Below are 15,935 nucleotides of genomic sequence, written 5' to 3'. Positions count from 1 at the left end.
CCATATGATACAGCCATCCCATTCCTGGGTGTATAACTGGAAAAAAACAAAAACTCTAATTTTAAAAGACACATGCACACCAGTGTTCATAGTAGCATTATTTAGAATAGCCAAGACATGGAAACAACTCAAGTGCCTGTCAATAGAAAATTGGCTTAAGAAGATGTGGTATATAAGTATACAATGGAATATTACTCAGCTGTGAAAAAGAATGAAATATTGCCATTTACAGCAACATGGATGGACCTAGAGAATTTTATACTTAGTGAAGTAACTGAGACAGAGAAAAACAAATAATGTATGATATTACTTACATATAGAATCTAAAAAATAATACAAATGAATCTATATACAAAACAGATATAGACTCACAGACATAGAAAACAAACTTAAGGGCACCAAAGGTGGCGGGGGGGAGGGCAGGGGAGGAGAGGTAAATTAGGAATATGGGATTAACAGATACAAACTACTATACATAAAATAGATAAGCTATAAAGAGTTACTGTATAGTACAGGGAACAGTATTCAATATCTTGTAATAACCTATAATGGAAAATAATCTGAAAACAAAATAACTGAATCACTATGTTGTACACTTGAAACTAACACAATATTATAAATCAACTATACTTCAATAAAAAATAATTGGCTAATATTGTTAGCGAGCATCTGCAAAAAAGGAAAACCTTTAGTTTTGTGTGTTTATCCAGGTGGAAAACCTGCACACTTATCCTTCCCCTTGGGGTATCAGATAAAGGGAAGAAATTGGGAAGAGATGACATGATGGAGAAAGGCCAGGCAAAGCAGGGTCAAGGGCATCTCCTCTAATTCTCATTCCCTGACCATAAGGAAGGTGGATGAAAAATAATTTTTCCAAAAACCTTCTATAATAGAGCACTGTAGATAGCAGTAGAAGTGGAAGATGGATTACTAAAATTCTTATGCTTAACCAAGGATTTATCGATGATGTATCTAGCCCACTGATTTCTAACCCAACAGACTAATTTCCCTCTTCTACTGATCTCATTTTAAAGAAAAATAAAGACCAGTTCCATAGAATTCAAGAATGTTAAGATTCTAGTTTTCTTTAGATTAATTTATATGTATGAGTGTATGTAGTGTATTTATGTAGCTAGGATGACAAGAAATCCACCTTACTCAATGTTAATAGAAGGTTTCCATTTGTAACACCGACCATAACCACAACCTGTAAGAAGGAGTTATCTATGAAACTGCCCCAGACGTATGGAAGTCAAGTAGGGGCCTTAACTGAACAAAGTGGTTTGGGCTTCCCTGGTGGCACAGTGGTCGAGAGTCCGCCTGCCGACGCAGGAACACGGGTTCGTGCCCTGGTCCGGGAAGATCCCACATGCCGCGGAGCGGCTGGGCCCATGAGCCATGGCCACTGAGCCTGCGCGTCCGGAGCCTCCGCAACAGGAGAGGCCACAACGGTGAGAGGCCCGCATACCGGGTTCTCAGTAATATCATTATTTTTATTTAAACAATTGTTTGCCACACTGCAGCTGGGTAGAAAATTTTGAAGATAATATAAAATATGAAGGGTTAATCTGAACACTCAAGTTAGAATGGCGCACACAGATATAAGCAGATTGACAGCCTTAACTCTCCATGTATTTGGGCAGACTAAATAGGCATGAGACAGATCCAGAATTTATAACACTAAAGATACCCCCAAACTTCCCATTATATGAAGTAAAAATACTGTTTAATGAAAAACTCACCATATCTGTATCTGAGACGGGGCCAAAACTGGTCACATAGATGTTAGTGAAGACTTCAGTAATACTGTCTGGTGTAAGAAAAAGAGATTGAATATAGACATTATATAATGAGAACCACAGGAGAGAGAAGGGGTCAAGTACATGGCATGGTTAGAAAGTTCTGTGATATTTGGGAATATTTCGTTTTTGCTTTCTTTTCAACGTTCACAACCAACAAAAATAGCTGTATTACTTAATTACTTCATAGGGTCTTACAATCCTAGATGCTAAATGCTTAGAAGGATTATGACATTCTTATTTGGAAACTATACCTGACTAGAGCATTTTGTTTTCAGCACACTGCTCAGAATGAATAGTTTCTCAGAAACTATCTTAAATGTACCACCAGTATGGAAAATAAAAAAGTACAGTTGGTATGGTTACTGTTTGATACAGTCCTGTAATTGACCATTAAACGAAATATTTCAAATGGTATTTCATGCTGGTAGAGATTTAGTTTGTAAATTAGTGTATCTTCTCAATAAAGCACAAACACATTGTTAATCATTATAAATAAACATAATTCATATTTTATAAAAAGCTTTATCGTTCAGTAACATAAAAATAAAAGCAAATAACATTCATTAATCACAAGGATTACTTCCAAACAAGCTTGCCTTTACATGTATCTAAGAATGCCTAAACCGCAAAGATTAAATTGAATTAGATTTGAAATTTATGTAACTTATAAAGTGTAGCACAATTAACTGGATTGCTTTATTAACCAGGTGATTTAGATCTTTGATTTTAAATAAGCCAAATGGCAATGGGGGGAAAGCTCAAAGGAAAAATTTAAAACTTAAACCCCTTCAGTATTCTTATAAGAAAAAAGTACATCATTAATTTCTACCATCATGAACTTAATGCCTTAACTGCTAAGTGTCAAGTGTGTAATTCTACACAAACAATATCATGAAATATTTTAATATTATACTGAACATTAATTCACAACCATGAAAGAGACAGTAAACTGAGTCTGGAATATTGTATCCACTAAAGCAAAAAAAAAAGTAAAAGGATTTTGAAATAACAGAGTAGACTGAATGCTTACTCTTAAAAGGACTTGAAATGTAATAATCTACATGAGAAATCTATGAGATAGATTCTTTGTTATCATCCCAATATATGTGTACACTGATGTATGGGAAGATAAGGAAATGTGCCCCATGACCCACACTCTGTTGGGTGGATAGAGCCAGGTTTTAGGAACCAAGCACTCTGGCTCCTGAGCCCTCAGGGTAAACAAAGCACTGTACCACAGTCAAGAATAAATTTAAAACTAAAAGTGTTTCCTTATCAACTACATATTTCTATTTACCACAATACTCTGTGCCAAAAGCACACTTATGGTGTTCCAAATAAATATATTCCTTCAACATTTTTATTTTATATACTATTTTATTCCAAAAAAAATGGTATTTGTGAAATTTTGTTGTAAAACTCATTTGAAACTCATTTCTAAAGTTAATCCTCAGCTGCCACCTGCCCCCAAACACCTGCACAGGGTCTACTTCATAGCTATACAATTTGTGCAGTCACATGGGTCCCTGTGCTCAGAAAAGTCCCATGCCTGGTCTAATGTTCTGTTTTTCCTTCCTTGAAATTCTTCATTATGTTTTGCATAAAGGGCCATGCATTTTCATCCTGGACTGGGCCTCACAAATTATGTAGCTGGTCCTGGATCTGAATTATATATGTCTTTTTCCTCTTACTCATACAAAATCAATCGTGCTCTCACATTTATTCAATAAACAATTGAATAAAACGTTAGTCACTATAGATATTGGTTTAAAATGTTCCAAGAGAGAGAAATTAAAATGTTATGGTAGTCTTCACCCAAATAAAGGCAAATGGAATTTATTCTCCTTAATCTGGAGTTGTAAAGTTAGAAAAGAGAGTTGATAAAAATACATGAATATATTCATGCTAAGGACATGAAGAATATCCACTTACACACCAAATGGCAAGTAAAGCGTAAAGGAGAATATGATCATCCTAGTGGCTGCAATGAGGTGCCAACTAAGAATGTAAAGAGAGAAAAATAAAATTACCCTCAAAGCTCTAAACAGTAAGAGCAACACCTCAAGACAGAACAGAGATAGGCAAAGTTACCTTAAAGAAAATAATTTCAAAGTTTATGGACTTCATAAACACAGTTAAAGAATGTATGCATTTCAAGGAATATTCTCCTGCTATGCATGTTCAGAAAAAGTAGAGGAAAATAAAGTGTCCCTAAAGCTAGAGATTATAGTGTTACAAAGGCAGCTTACACCCCTGTGAAGAAGTGAGTTGCGTACAGTCACTGCTGCTGAGAGATCCAGTAATCTGAAGTCTGGAATATTTACTGAATTTAGAGACCTGGGAGCCATTAGTAAAGTAATGTGTGCAGAGGCCAGCTTGAAGTGAGGGAAGTGAGAGAAGAGGAAGAGCCTAGAGTGATTTTAAACAACCTTTGAGAAGTTCGACTGTGAAGGGAAACAGCAACAAGGGAAGGTGGGGGAAAAGAGACAGTTTTTGTTTGCTTGTTTAAGGTGGAAGATAGTTAAGGATATGGCAATGCAGATGGAAGGGACTAAGGGAGCCGCTGAATATTCAGGAGACAAGATCAGTGAAAGAGGAATATTCCTGAGTAAGCAGGTAGTGCATTCATTTAAAGAGACTGACATTATATACATGGAGGGAAGAAGGAGGAGGGAATATCCTTAATTATATCGGGGCGAGAAGACAGAATGTTGAAATAAATGGAAGTAGGTTTTTAGGTCTAGTGGCAGGAAAGTTCCTGGAGAGGAGAGAACTTCTGAGTTACGTGCAAAATATCTGTGCATTATTTTTATTATAATAGATGATGATTCCAAGTAAAAAATTTGATAGTATAATTATATTAATAACATCTACAATAGTATACATCCATAGAAGACCAATGTAGCACCTGCTGCCAGTCCTTTGTCCACAGCCCCTTGACAATCATGATTCCTCTACATCAGGGGTCCCCAACCCCCGGGCCGTGGACCGGTGCCGGTCTGCAGCCTGTTAGGAACCGGGCCTCACAGCAGGAGTTGAACGGCGGGTGAGCGAGCGAAGCTTCATCTGCCGCTCCCCCATTGCTCCCCATTGCTCGCATTACCTCCTGAACCAACCCCTCACCAGTCCATGGAAAAACTGTCTTCCATGAAACCGGTCCCTGGTGCCATAAAGGTTGGGGACAGCTGCTCTACATGCTGGGAGGTTCTGCTGCAAGCTCCTGTGATTCTCTGCCTGAGGGCTTTTCCTGGCTGTGCAGGGCAGAGTGTAATTGCAGAAAAGTTTGTGTTCCTGGGAACAGCCATCAACCAACGATGGAGGAGAGTTGGAGGAACTCAGCTTTCTCTCCCTCTCAGTGGAGACAACTCTAAGGCATGCTCTACACCATTTCCCAGATGACTTCAGGGAGGAAACTACAACTGTCCTCAGCAGTAACCTGCTCACCATGGTACCCTGCTTTGGCTGTCCTCCCTTCCCTGTATCACTTTGACCTCCCTCAGCTAGTGTCGGCCTGATATCCCTTCCCAGATGATTGTGTGTCTTAGAGTCTGCTTCTGTGAGAAGCCAAAGCCAACTACAAACATCATTCACATACTCTAAGAAGAAAAAAAAGATAATAATTAAGGAGTCAGGAAAGATATTAATTGTATTAAAAGACATTAATTAATTAATTGCAGCTAACCATCCAAGCAATAAGCTATATCGTCTTCACCCCTGTAATTTAGATATAACACTAATACTAATAAGGGCACACACTCATAAGATGGAGAGTAAAATCAAACTGTAAATGACATCCCTTCAAGAAGCTGAGGATGCTAATAATTTTGCTCACCATGTGTCATAAATAGGATGTCGTGCACATATTTTAAGACAAGTTAGCCATTGCTGTTTTGCTTTACTCTCTCAGCAGCAACAAAGACATTTTGCTTCCTGGGATGATTTCTGTTAACAGCTACATGTGCCATTTGTCATCAGACAAGTTCAGTAAAGTCAACAAATACTTAACCGACTTTTGTGTATATGGCACTTAGTGTTCCCTATTAAAAGTTGAAAACTTGGGCTTCCCTGGTGGCGCAGTGGTTGAGAGTCTGCCTGCTGATGCAGGGGACACAGGCTCGTGCCCCGGTCCGGGAAGATCCCACATGCCGTGGAGCGGCTGGGCCCGTGAGCCATGGCCGCTGAGCCTGCGCGTCCGGAGCCTGTGCTCCACAACGGGAGAGACCACAACAGTGAGAGGCCCGGGTACCGTAAAAAAAAAAAAAAAAAAAAGTTGAAAACTTGCAATCTGATCATATAATTTGTCACCATTCCACCACAAAAGAATTGCTGCTGCTTATCCAATATCTTCCTCCCAGTAGACACTTAACACCTGTTTGATAAATATAGTGCCCATAAAATCAGGAAGAGTTAAGACCAATAATAAAACCAATATGAATTGTGTTTTCTTACAAGCATTTTTCATGATAGTTCTAAGTTTTGGACTTTGATTCTTTGCAATGATTTGGAAACATGAAATATAAACATATGTTGAATACATGAAATTTCCTCTCAGTGTGACTCCTGGTGCTTTTAAATTTTTGAATCTTTGTATATTGTTTGTTCTTGTAGTTTTGTTTATTTACTTTGATTTTTTTTCCTATTAATGAAAATGCATTGATTTAAAAAGTATAGCACATTTGGGGATCTGAAACAAGAATCACGGTGGCTGTATGTTTATGGACAGGACACAAAGTCCTCAAAGGATAAACTAAACATACCCCATCATGACAGTCACTGATTATGGGTTACAAATGAATCTGACTTTGAAATCACTGGAGGGTCTATCTATCCCCCAATAAGGTTTGGGACTGTTCTGGCCCTGAGAACCATCACCAGGTAGAAGATTTGTAGTGCCTTCTCTTTCTTTGAAATGTCTTTCTTCAGTACCTAATGATTCAGCTGGCTCTGGTGAGGAAGCTGAAGACAAACCTCTCTCCCCAAAGCACTAGTAAAGGAAATCAACTAGGAAAGGGAAGAGGAGACTGAATGCACATTGATTCCCATGGATTTAGTGGGACCGTTTGGTTCAATTAACAAATAGCTACTAAGGGTTTACTAAGTATTGTCCAGAGACATCCCCTGCCTGACAGACAAGGGAGAGAATGTTTTCAAAGGGAAGCTGTTAGTGGTGCCAGAAGCAATTTATGTTCCTCAAGGTAATGTTTCATCAAGACCTCGCTACATGCTCAGTGTGGGACTCTGACAGGGGAAAGAATGAAGATGTTCTCAAAGATCTCACTTTTACTATCACAGGTTAGATTCTCTTTTGAGGAGATTCTAGTGACCCCATCCCATTTCAAGTTGTTAAAGATGGCATCCAGAGCACATGGGATACCCTAGAACACTAAGAGTTCAAAGTTTAGTATGAGCACAGGCTATTACATATCTAGTATCCCTGGGTTAGTTAGAAACTTGGAGCTTGTTAATCACCAACCTGAAATCCTATGCTGTTGTCTAACTACTGATAGAAACAAGCTTAACAACGAAGTTATGAGAATTTTAAAATAAAAACTATGCTGATATAAATTTACATTTTGCTCCCCAAATACATATTAATAAAAAATGATTCTTATGTCCAATATATATAATGATAAGCTTTTACCTTAAGATAATGAATTATTTTATAAATCAACATAAATTGAGCATTCTTAATGTGCTAAGAACTACAGTTCACATATATATGTGTGTGTGTGCATATATGTTACTAATACAAAGGATTGAAAAAATTCCACTGTATTAATTTTCTTTCTTATAAAAAAAGGTGCATAAGTTAAAGCTTGCTAATTGACTCTTTCTTTTATGACCTTTTCACCATCCTCACAAAATACTGCTGTGGACAGCGATATTTCCGTTTACTTTGCAAAATAATTTTTCAGTTCTTTCTTTTCTATTTTGTAGAAGGAAAGCATTTAAATGTAATAGAAGTATAGACATTGAAAACACTAAATTTAAAAAGCTCATATAGGCCATGGCTTCAAATATTCAAATTTCTGCCTCCTCTATTTCTAGTCTTGGTAAAAGCCACCATCATTTTGTCAGTTGTCAAACTTTTAGTCTCAGGCTGAACTTCTTACTCATATCCAGCATTTTCATTGTTGACTGGGTTCTGTTGATTATATTTCCTACATCGTTCTTGACTTTCCCTTCTCTCTCAATCCTCACTGGCAATGACCTCTGGAATGGCCTCTTTTAGTTTTCCTGCTTCTAGTCTCACCAACTCCTATACCCTCCATGACACTGCTAATAATAAATCATGTGATGTCTCTTCTCTGATCAAATTTTTCTCAATGACTCTCCTTTGCCTAAAGATCAAGTTTGAAGATCACAGCATAGCACATCAGACCCTTCATGATCTTTGTCTCCTTTCCATCCTGATCCAACACTGTCCCACACTGTATACCTTAGCCATACCCAACTCCATGTTATTCTCCTTCATTCTTTTTCAGGCGGGGGGTGGGGGGAGGTGCTTTCTCTTTCCTCTACATAAAATGCCCTCTCATTTAATCCTTGTTCTTAAAAAATAAGTTCAAATAACACTTCCTCTTTGAAGTTGTCCTTGCCATCCCTGAGTATTTAATTAGTCTTTCTGTTGGTTCCAGAAATGTTTACTTCTTCAAATGAAATAATCAAATCATATTGTAACTTCTAATGCATGAGGAGTTGTTAAATGGTTGTGTGTTACCCCACTCTACTCACCACTCAACAGTGCCCAGGACTTTGTTCTATGTGCATAATATGGAGCAACATAGATTATCACAGAAGATTATGGTCAAGGATAAGGCCCTACCAATCCTGTCATACTCAAATATGAGATAAAGTATTATCTTTACACTTATGGATAACCTGCAATAAATTACATGTAGAAAAAGTATTATGATGGTAAAGTGCTGAATTACATTAAACATATAGGGAAAAAATTTAAGGCATGGTTTTAGATTCAGATGCTAAAAGCATAAGATCATTTGCCTTTATTTCTAATAGAGTTCAGTTATATTCAACAATCCAACATTTTTCATCTACAACATCCTAAAGGTAAATGCATGAAGAGCCTTGTTGGCAATATTACAAACCTTTGCTATCTTTCCCTGAATCTCTTGGATCAGCTTCAAAAAGAAATTCTGTACTTATAAAATGGAGCTAACTGATATTCTAATTTGATGATAGTATCAATTTCTTCTTAAAAATAAATTTGGCCCAAATTAGTATAAAAGGAATCTTTTAGTATATTAGTCTAAAAGGAATCTTTTAGTATATTAGTATAAAAGAAATCTCCTAAAGTAATTAACTTATCTCCCATCACTGGATGCTGTTTCCTGACAGTGTGTATATTGGAAAATGTTATGATTACTTTATACCTAACATGTAATTAGGAACTTTTAGAAACTTCATGTAGCAACCCTTAAATACTTGTCTTATCTGTTGAATTCCCATTGTGTGATAGTAAAAGGAACTTATTACCTATTAAGAATTTACTATATGCATGGACTGGGTTAAATTTTTATATATAATTTCATGATCACCCTGTGAACTGTGCATAATTATATTCATTTTATCTCATCCAAATTCAACAACTACTTAGAGAGCTGTACTGAAACGTTTTTTGTCACTTAAAAATCCCATGCTAATAACTATTTCAATAATAAAATGTCATTCAAAAACACAACCATTGGAAGAATTTTTCATTTAGTTTAAGATTATTTGGTATCTTTAGTGCCAGTATAGTCACATCATATATATATTTATTACACACTTGCCATGCACCAGTCTAAAGTTATATATCTGAGGAGATAAAATAATGTAGAAATAATAATAAAGAAACCTACAGTCCAGTTAAATAGTTGGTGCTGGTTTTATAAAACATGATGTCATTTCAACTTTTCATTCCATCATATACCTGATGTAATATGTATATGTTACATATTAGTATGTATTATATATACCTAAATATATATATATGTATGTGTGTATATGGTTTGTTTATATACGTATTATATATTGTTGTGTGTGTATACATATATATAATAATATGTGATTTATATGTATATATTTGTGTGTATGTGTATACACACACCAATATATAAATTTTGGTGTTGAACTGTCCCACATTTAAATCAAAAGCCTTGGGCTTCCCTGGTGGCGCAGTGGTTGAGTGTCCGCCTGCCGATGCAGGGGACACGGGTTCATGCCCTGGTCCGGGAGGATCCCACGTGCCGCGGAGCGGCTGGGCCCGTGAGCCGTGGCCGCTGAGCCTACGCGTCCAGGGCCTGTGCTCCACAGTGGGAGAGGCCACAACAGTGAGAGGCCCACGTACCGCAAAAAAAAAAAAAAAAAAAAAAAAAATCAAAAGCCTTATATGACTCTATCTTAAATCTGGAACTTCTGAAGAGGGCTACATGTAGAAAGATACTGATAAATGGATAAATAAATTTTCTTTCTTTCCTCCTTTCTTTCCTCTTGTTTTTCTTCCTTCAAAAAAATGATAATTGAGGGACTGATAGTTACACTACATAATACACTTAGGTAAAAGACAAATAAAGAACATAGTATGTAGCCATCATGGTCTTTGAGGGGAAAGAAACAAGTAAATAGATGACTGTCTACAAAGCATGTGTAAATGGTAAAAATAATCAATCATGCCAAGCGGTGATGTCAGGAGGTAGGAGGTGGCTGATGGTAAGAAGAGGAGTGACTCTGAACCAAAACTGGGGTGTCAGAGAAGGCTTCTCAAGCCATCCTTTTATTTATAATGCATGCTTCTTTTTACATTTTTTAAAATTTTAAAAGTTGTCTTAGTTTGCTCTCAGAACCTTTCCCTTCTATCATTTCAACTCATTTGATTACATGGTCTCATAGTTGAAAGAAAGAAGGAAAGAAAGAAAGAAAGAGAGAGAGGGAGGGAGGGAGGGAGGAAGGGAGAAAGAGCTAGCTAGCCATTAACTGTAATGATTATTAATTCTTATGCTACGCCCCCCCTTTTTTTTTTTTTTTTGGGTACGTGGGCCCCTCACTGTTGCGGCCTCTCGCACTGCGGAGCGCAGGCTCCGGACGCGCAGGCTCAGCGGCCATGGTTCACGGGCCCAGCCGCTCCACGGCACGTGGCATCCCCCTGGACCGGGGCACGAACCCGTGTCCCCTGCATCGGCAGGCGGACTCTCAACCACTGCGCCACCAGGGAAGCCCCTGATAGGCCCCTTTGATGCAATTTTAGGAGACCTAGACTTCTAATTAGGGAGAAATCTTAAGAAAGTAGATTACAGCATAGGGTTTGGACCTCAAAGTGAGGGCAGAAACACAGCAGAAGGAACTTAGAAAAGATGCACTAGATGCAGGAGATAAATGAAAGGTTGAAAAAAAAAAAGATAACTGTGAAATTAAAGTGATAGAAGAATTCTTTGGTGGCCTTTTAAAATTGTTTTGGACGCTACACCTAGATCTGGTCAGAAAACTCAGTTTAATGCAAGTTCCCAAACTCAGTCTCCTTTGTGATTCATAACATTATTTTACTTTGTTCTAGATCTGTCCCTGAATCCTAATTATGTCTATATATTTTTCAGAACATTAAAATATTTTTATTTTAGACATTTACTACTATATAAGAAGTAGAGATATGAGAAAAAATTTTTACAGTCAAAATTTTTAGTCAGAATATTTGAAAAGATATATATATATATATATATATAGGTAATAACATTCAAGACTCATGCATGAAAAAACTGTCCTTTCAAGGATAGTGATTACAGACTGTATTTGAAATAAAAAATTAAATTTACTCTTTTTTAACACCTTTATTAGAGCATAATTGCTTTATAATGGTGTTAAATTTACTCTTTATTAATCTATAGTATACTTTTAATTTCTCAGCTCTGATCATATATCTTCCATAAAATATTTCAATGCAAATAATCACGTTGCTTCATTCCTTTTTTGATTTGCATTTAAATTTTATCCTTTTTCCTTCTCTGCTCTAACACACTGTTATGAGCATTTGATTTTTCCCCACTGTCCTAAATTCAGTTTCCAACACCACATCCTATAACAGTATTCGTTATATAAACTTGTAGGTTGATACAGTTGGGGTTTTACCAGAAAATGATTCCCACTTTGTCCACCCTTACTTGTTCCTGCCATTCCTGGTAGTCTTTTAAACTGCTGTTTCAGCTCTCCAGGCAGTTTTAAAAGGCAGCTGTTGTACAACCCCAGCTAATAGATCAAGAGATTCACCCCATGTTTGCCTTCACTGAGCTCAGAACGTGGAACTCTCAGCCTTTTGCTATAAGGGCAGAGAAACGTTGATGAATGAGCCTTTATACCTCATGCAAGAAAAACACATCCAGTTTATAGTCACAGGGACAGTTGTAGCTAAATCAAGGTATTTCACTTGTACCCAATATGTCTCACCCCCAGCTCTCCTGTTTGTAGGGAGCTGACACTATGTGTCTGAACTGTTGGGTCTCAGTAGTTTGCTTTTATTTGTGACTCACTGATTATGATGAAAAAACAGAAATAGTAAGTAAGCTATATAATTGATTTTTCCTTTGGTCCTCCCAGAAATAATAATGTTTGCTTCTTTTCTCAGTGTGGATGTTTTTATGAATCCCATCTGTAAATGTTCACAAGAATATAAATCTAATACAGAAATGAAATACATCATTTCCAGAAAATATTGTGGCCGCTCTCTTTAGTTCCTTAAGAATATATCACCACAGAAAGAGAAGAACTGAGACTGCCTTTTGCCCATGTAAGAAAAATTCTAGACAGACTTTTTAGACTTATTTAGTCAGGTAATTTCATCCATTGTCCATTTCCATTGACTGCACAGTACTTGCCTCTGTGTGGCCAGAGAACAATGAAGCCAGATCACTACTAAGGCTCCCTAACAAGGGAGACAATTTTCTGCAATCAAGAAGGCTGTGGGCATCCATACTGATTTTGGAGAATAGCTGGAGCAGAGTGCCTGGATCAGACAATTTAATGGGGAATGCATAGGCAGAGCCAGACCTAGATCAAGCTGTAAAGTAAAAGAAGTTTTTCTCTGAAAGGTCATATTATCTTTTCATGCCTTACTATTTTCTTTGACCAGTAGAGTTGTACCCATAGCCCTCAAAGGTTCAACAATCACTTATTCAGCACCAGCTGGGTGCATATCGTTTTCACAGTGCTGTGGAGGTTACAAAGAAGTATAAGGGAGTTCACTGTTCTTTTTTGAGTGCATAAAACAAAAAGCCACAAATTGTAAAATAATAATACTCATTACATTTATTACAATACTTGCTGGTGCTTGGGCTAAAACCTTGTAATTATCTTTGCCTTTTCTCTTTCACACCCACATCCAATCCATCCGGAAAACTGTTGGTTCTATAATATATCCAAAATCCTGCTACCTGTCAAGATCTTTACTGCTACCACCTTGGTCTAAGCCACCACCATCTCTCACCTGGATAACAATGGTCTCCCAGCTTCCACTTCTGCCCTCATACAGTCTGCTTTCATTATATCACTGAGACTGGGTCTTATAAAACATGAGAAAACGGAATCATGCCATACCACCACTTGGAATTCTGAAAAAAAGCCCCATTTCACTCAGAGTAAAACCAAAGCTCCTATAATGACCAACAAAGCCTTAAGTGATGTAAGCCATCCCCTCTATTACATATCTCACTTCATCTCTCTCTATCAACTTGGCCTCCTTGTTCTAGACATACTCCCACCTTAAAGCCGTTGAACTAACTGCATCCCTCCCCATCCTAGAACGCTATTTTCCCAGCCATCCATATATGTGACTCCTTCTTTAAATCCTCATAGAAATGTCAACATCTCATCTTGCCTTCAGTTTTCCCAATACTCACTTCCCTGCTCTACTTTTATTTATTTCTTTTTATTTTCTCCATAGCATTCATCACTTACTGTCATACTACATAATGTACTTCACTATGTGTATTTATTTTTGCTCTGTTCACAAAGATGTAAACTTAGGGGCAAGAATCTGTTTTGTACACTTATAATGTTCCAACGGATTAGAATTATTGTTGACACATACTTGGCATTCAATGAATGCTTATTAAAAAGTAAATACATTTAGGAAAAAATGAATAAAAACAGCTTTTACCATGTGTATACTACATGCCAGGACTTTGCTACGTGTTTTGCATATACTATCTTATCTTCTCTCATAAAACACTGTGAGCTAGGTATTACTCCAAATGCAGAAGCTGACATTTGGGAAAAAAATGTGTTACTTGTCCAAGGTTAAAAAACAGTTAAGTGACAGAGCCTGAACAGAAACTCACGTCCAACTAAAACTTGGAATATTAACCACCATGACATGTTGCAAGTAAACCCTTGTTTCACTACACAGCTCTGCATAATCCTAAATTCTGTTATGTGTAGGAAAGGATTTAAGCTTCCTAGATTGGCAAGCAGAAAGTAATTGTCAAGAGCTTTGTTATTCCAGAGTCTAATCCTAATTAAGAAAAATTTTCAAAGATACTGGTTCATAATTTCTATAGAAAAAGGAAAGAAAAACAGAGGGAACGTGTGAATTTTAATGTGTTCTTTTATTTCATTTCATCATATCCTGATTCTCAATTCTTCCTGGGAATTACTCCTAAGTTTCTCTAATGCTTGAACTCTCTTCTGGACCTTCGATTAACACAATACCCAAACCATTTGGTAAATTCAGCATTTTCAAATAAACTAGGTGACTTTTTAAAAAAATCATTCAAACTGCTTGTTTGGAATAATGCAAAGCAACCAACCAGTAGAACCACAGCTGCTCTCAGTGGTTTCTCTTGAATTCAGTTATGGTCTCAAGAATGAAGACACTTGGTCCCACCTTGGTGAAGCACGGTAATCCTTTAACTTCCCTCACTCATGGCACCAGTGTATACTCTTGTGCACATTATCTTATTTCAGATATGAATCTGTCATCTAGTCTTGCCCCATGTATGTCAGACTTGGCACCACCTGTACCTCAGATTCCAAGATTCTTTGGGATGAGGCCTGGATATAATTATACACACTAACTCATTTTATACACACCGTACAGGCAGCCATGAACTGACTAGACTCCTAATATGCACATTCTGATAAAAATATCCTAGTCTACTCCCTTCCGAGGCACCCTCCACCCACACCAACACTTCACTTTCTCATTTGCCTGGTGAGTCATATCAGTGCTGGGAATTTATATTAAATGCTTCAATCCCAATTTCTTATTTTGTTTTTTGCCAGTATTCTCTTAACCTGAATAGTCCTTATAAATGCAATTGTTCGCTTCTTACAGTATAACCATGGGGGAATGTGTAGTAATCAATAGAGTCCTAGCATTTCGATGTGCTGAACAATATGTTTTAGAATTAAACATCCATCATGCTTTAAAAATACTCCAACAGATTGTCTTTCTAAACGGTGCCTTAAACAGCAGTTGTCCCTCTCTCTGCAAGCTCAGTGAAGATAATATATCCTTTGGGGTCAGGCAATGCTCCATTTCCCCCCCAGTAGACCTTTTAACTGCAAATAACTTTTCTTAAATGGATTCTCAAATTTCTTATTATTAAGTCAAAGAAAACAAGAGAAGAATTTTTATGTGCACAAAGCATTCACTTTAGCACTTCCTGCAGGATAGCTCATTTAAATGTGGAGGATTCCTGATACTCTCATGGCCAAAGATCCCCCCAGGGCACAAGAACCTTCAAATAATCAGGACTATGTTAGGCACAGCACTACCAGAGCATGATTGGAAGAAAATACATTACAGTCTAATATGCTACACGTTTTCTGTCTTGTTTTTATTTATATTTTTCTGCATTACTTTCAAATACGACTAGGTCAGTTAGAATGGAAGTTCAGTTGTAAGACTCTTTCAAGCTCTTTCTAAATATACACTTCATCAGCTTATTAGACCACTGGAGCTAAATGTGGTTAAAATAGTTTTGTTTACATTCCTCGTCCGTTATTCTCATAATGGTGATGTATTATTACCTGTTCCAAGAGTCAAGAGCCCTCATCTCTGTCTTCATTGAATCTGCTGAAATGTGACATCTCTTGCTTCTCATCAGGGACCAAGATCATATCCCTGTTAAATGTTAGCTGGAT

The 15,935-nt window shown here is 37.2% G+C and overlaps 1 protein-coding gene across 1 annotated transcript in view; it reads right to left on the bottom strand.

Moving 5' to 3' along the window:
• The window catches only part of GABRA2 (gamma-aminobutyric acid type A receptor subunit alpha2), a 117,358-nt gene that overhangs the window by 65,119 nt on the left and 36,304 nt on the right, over window positions 1-15,935 (bottom strand). Inside the window, exon 4 of the mRNA XM_065878250.1 lies at window positions 1,743-1,810. Coding sequence (XP_065734322.1) covers window positions 1,743-1,810 — 68 coding nt within the window. The remainder of the gene's footprint in view (window positions 1-1,742; window positions 1,811-15,935) is intronic.

Source organism: Phocoena phocoena, chromosome 5 (assembly GCF_963924675.1).
Source record: "Phocoena phocoena chromosome 5, mPhoPho1.1, whole genome shotgun sequence".
Lineage (NCBI taxonomy): Eukaryota > Metazoa > Chordata > Mammalia > Artiodactyla > Phocoenidae > Phocoena > Phocoena phocoena.
Note: the sequence above shows the minus strand (reverse complement) of the source record. Positions and strands in the feature narration are given on the sequence as shown.